At 29.8% G+C, this 4,182-nt stretch overlaps 1 protein-coding gene across 1 annotated transcript; it reads left to right on the forward strand.

Moving 5' to 3' along the window:
- Positions 1-2,003: 2,003 nt before the first annotated feature.
- On the forward strand, positions 2,004-3,977 carry LOC114167543 (isoleucine N-monooxygenase 2-like). The gene is made up of 2 exons (XM_028052645.1): positions 2,004-3,083; positions 3,233-3,977. Exons 1-2 carry the CDS (start codon positions 2,115-2,117, stop codon positions 3,854-3,856), a joined length of 1,593 nt encoding a protein of 530 aa, XP_027908446.1. The 5' UTR covers positions 2,004-2,114; the 3' UTR covers positions 3,857-3,977.
- Positions 3,978-4,182: the final 205 nt, after the last annotated feature.

Raw genomic sequence — 4,182 nt, forward strand, 5'->3', positions numbered from 1 at the left:
TATTATAGATATTAGATAATATATTATAAATTAATGATGATTAAATTAAATATTTTATTTCTTTTATAAATATAATAATTAATGTTAATAAATAATAAAATATAAAATCAAACAGAATAAAAAATAAATAATACAAGGATTTATCAAGATGTTTTTATTATTATTTTTCATTATGGTTTGACTTTTTTATAAATCGTTTTCATTTCTTATTCTTAAATTTTTTTTCTTTTGTTTTTGAAGAGAAAAATATTTATTTTTTTGTTCTTATTTCTCTTTGTTCTCTTTCATTCACGAGGAGGAAAAGAATTAGGTAATTCTTTTATCTTATTTAATAGTGAAATATTAGTTTAATAAATTATTTAATAAGTCTCTTTTATATTAATTTTTATTTTATGAACATAGAAGTAAAAGTATCTTATTGTGTGTTTTTTTATAACCGGATGCTGTGTTTCATTATATAACTTGAGTTTCTCACAAATCGTTCTCATCTCCCATTCTCACATATTTTCTTTTGTTTCTTAAAGAGAAAAAGATCTACTATTTTTGCTCTCATATATAAGTTGTTGTCTTCTATTCTCGAAAAAATAAAGAAGAAAGTAATTCTCTCGTATCACATGACAGTGAAATATTAGTTTAATAATTGTATATTAATTTATTTAATGAGCTTGTATATTAATTTTTTATTTTATGAACATAAAAGAAAAAATATTGTACTGTGTATTTTTTATAACTGGATCTTAAGTGTGGTTTGATTATCAACGAATTTTCTTTTGATATTTACGTCTCTTAGTTTTTTATTAGATTATGAAAATTTATTTTTTAGTATTTTTTTTAAATAGGTATACAAATTCAAGTCTTCCATATATTTATTTGTAATCTTTTTTATAATTATCGTTATACTAAATTATGTATTCATTTTTATTATATTAGTGACAATAATTAAATGTATAAATTTTAAACGTATTATTTTGACTCCCCCAACAATGTTGATCAAGATCCGCCACTGGCTAGAAGTTGTATTTATCTGTAATGAATATAATCTCTGAATAATTCTAAAGTTCGGTAAACCAAATGCAGAGATTACAGCAAGATTGTTTTTTTTTTTTCAATCATGTACACAACATCATTATCATTTAGATAGTTACGTAACTGTATCTATGATTATTAAAACAATTAATTGGATTGGTAATTTATTCAACTAAAACTTTAGTTCATAAGAGTCTAGAGGTTGACAAAAAATATTTCAAGATAATTTTATTTTAAATTTTTTTATAAGAAATATTTATAAATTTTGTTATGAAAAGAAATTACAAAAAATTACTATCAATTTTTTTAAAATATTTTATATAAAATATTTTTTATAAATATTTTATAAAAAATATTTGTAAATTTTATAATTCTATAGAAAATAATTATTTAAAAAAGAATTATCTATCGATTAAAATTTTTAGAATAGATATTAAAAGAAATTATAATTTTTTTTAATAAATTTGTAAAAGAAAAATTCATATAATATAGAAAATTTTAGTGATGAATGAATTCAAGGACAGTAATAAGAACATGAATTCCTATTTGTCAACTTTTGTAATGAAATCTAAGTAAAAGCCAAGTATAATTCTGCTGATGCAACATCTGCTTCTTGAAGTCATTGCCACAAGAACATTTTTATCATTTTTATTAGTTATATTATAACAGCTGTTTATTGTGTGTCCAAGTTTAAAAAGAAAAAAAGTACAACAAAATTCTGGTAAGTAAGATTATGAATAGAAAAAACAACTTGAGCACATATGTAATATAATTAAGCTTGGCTTGAATTTAGAAAACGTGCACTGCACGATATCATGATTCAGAACAGAAAACGACCGTGTTTAAGGAAATGATTATAAACGAAAAGTAAATGTTTTTACACTGTATAAATACTAATCAAACTTCTCTTTAAGGAAATGATTATAAAAGAAAAGTAAATGTTTTTACACTGTATAAATACTAATCAAACTTCTCCCAAGATATCTATCATATTCACTTCCTCTAAACCGTGGCTAAAGCAAGAGATAGTGTTAAATTGAAAAAAAGTATCCAAATACTTACCATCACAAAAGGGTTTTTTCCAAGCAATGGAACATTCCCCTTCTCTTCTGTGGTCAAATCTTCAAAGCCTTTGGTTGTTTGTATCCTTTATCATTGTGCTAAAAGTTCTGATACCTAGCTTGACTCAGAAATGGTCCAAGAAACAAAAACCAAAACTTCCTCCAGGTCCCAAACCATGGCCTGTGGTGGGCAACCTTCCTGAGATGCTTGCAAACAAACCTGTTCATCGATGGATACACAATCTCATGAAACAAATGAACACTGAGATTGCATGCATCCGCCTCGGAAATACCTATGTTATCCCTGTCACATGTCCCACCATTGCCAGACAGTTTTTGAGTGAACACGATGCAACTTTTGCATCAAGATCACTAACCACTTGCACTGATCTCGTTAGTAGCGGGTATTTAACCACAATTTTAGTGCCATTTGGGGACCAATGGAAGAAAATGAAGAAACTCTTAACCACTGCTTTGCTTTCCTCACAAAATCACCTATTGCTCCATGACAAAAGGATTGAAGAAGCTGACAACACTATGTTCTATGTCTACAACAAAAGCAAAACTGTGAACAATGGTGTTACTGGCCTTGTGGACATCAGGAGTGTTGCAAGGCATTATTGTGGCAACGTTATGAGGAAAATCCTTTTTAATACAAGGTATTTTGGGAAGGGTAGAAAGGATGGAGGACCTGGTTTTGAGGAGGAAGAACATGTTGAGTCCGTCTTTGTTTTACTTAGGTATCTTTATGCTTTTTCTATTTCTGATTTTATCCCATGTTTGAGGAGACTTGACTTGGATGGACACCAGAAGAAGGTGAAGGAAGCTTTGAAAGTCATGAAGAAATATCATGATCCTATCATTCAAGAAAGAGTTAAACAATGGAATGATGCAGGAAAGATTGACGAAAAGGACTGGCTTGACATTTTGATCTCCTTGAAAGATGCCAACAATAATCCATTATTGACAATGGAAGAAATTAGTACACAAATTGTGGTAATATTTCTCTTCTCGCTTTGTGCTTTCATGAGCAATGAATTTTGGAAACCCTAGTCCTTTGCATTATCATATTTCACTTCTCTATGCTTCTTATTATTCATATTACGGATTGATGATTGGAAACCCATACTGAATCTTCCTTGAAGGAAATACTGATTGCAACAGTGGACAATCCATCAAATGCTTTTGAATGGGCACTAGCTGAAATGATAAACCAACCAAGTTTGCTCCAACGAGCCACTGAAGAATTGGACAGTGTGGTGGGAAAAGAGAGGTTGGTTCAAGAATCAGATATACCAAAGCTTAACTTTGTAAAGGCCTGTGCAAGAGAGGCTTTTCGCCTTCATCCCTTGGCAGCTTTTAATGTTCCGCATGTCTCAATGAGTGATACAACTGTGGGGAATTACTTCATTCCAAAGGGTAGCCATGTAATACTAAGTAGAAGAGAACTTGGAAGAAACCCAAAAGTGTGGAATGAACCCCTCAAGTTTAAACCAGAACGTCACCTTAATGGGTCTAATGTAGTTTTGACAGAACCAAATTTGAGATTCATATCGTTTAGCACAGGAAGGCGTGGTTGTCCTGGAGTAATGCTTGGGACCACAATGACCGTCATGTTATTTGCTAGGTTGCTCCATGGCTTCACTTGGACCGCACCATCCACTGTTTCAAAAATAAACCTAGCTGAGTCCAAGGATCAATTAAATCTTGCAGAGCCACTTATGGCAGTTGCTAAGCCCAGATTAGCACCACAATTATATCACCTTTAACTCACCGAAGCAACTAATATTGTTCCCAAAATCAAAGTGTCAAATATATTATATAAATGACTGTCGTGTCGTATGAAGAAGGACATATAAATGTTTTTCTATTATTTTTCTTTGTTGTATATTCACGCCTCTTTGGCTTCTTTTGAGTGTATTCTTTTCAGATTCAATAAAGTCGTTTTTCTTCATGATTTCATGTTTCTCTTCTTTCTTTCACAAATTTTATTTCTTCTCTCTTCTTAGAGGTTTGTTAAATACGTTTGCATATTCTTGGTTATCTGCTTGTGTTTACTGTTTGTAAATAAAGATATGTTAGTTATATTTAATCA

The sequence above is a fragment of the Vigna unguiculata genome, chromosome 10, assembly GCF_004118075.2.
Source record: "Vigna unguiculata cultivar IT97K-499-35 chromosome 10, ASM411807v1, whole genome shotgun sequence".
Lineage (NCBI taxonomy): Eukaryota > Viridiplantae > Streptophyta > Magnoliopsida > Fabales > Fabaceae > Vigna > Vigna unguiculata.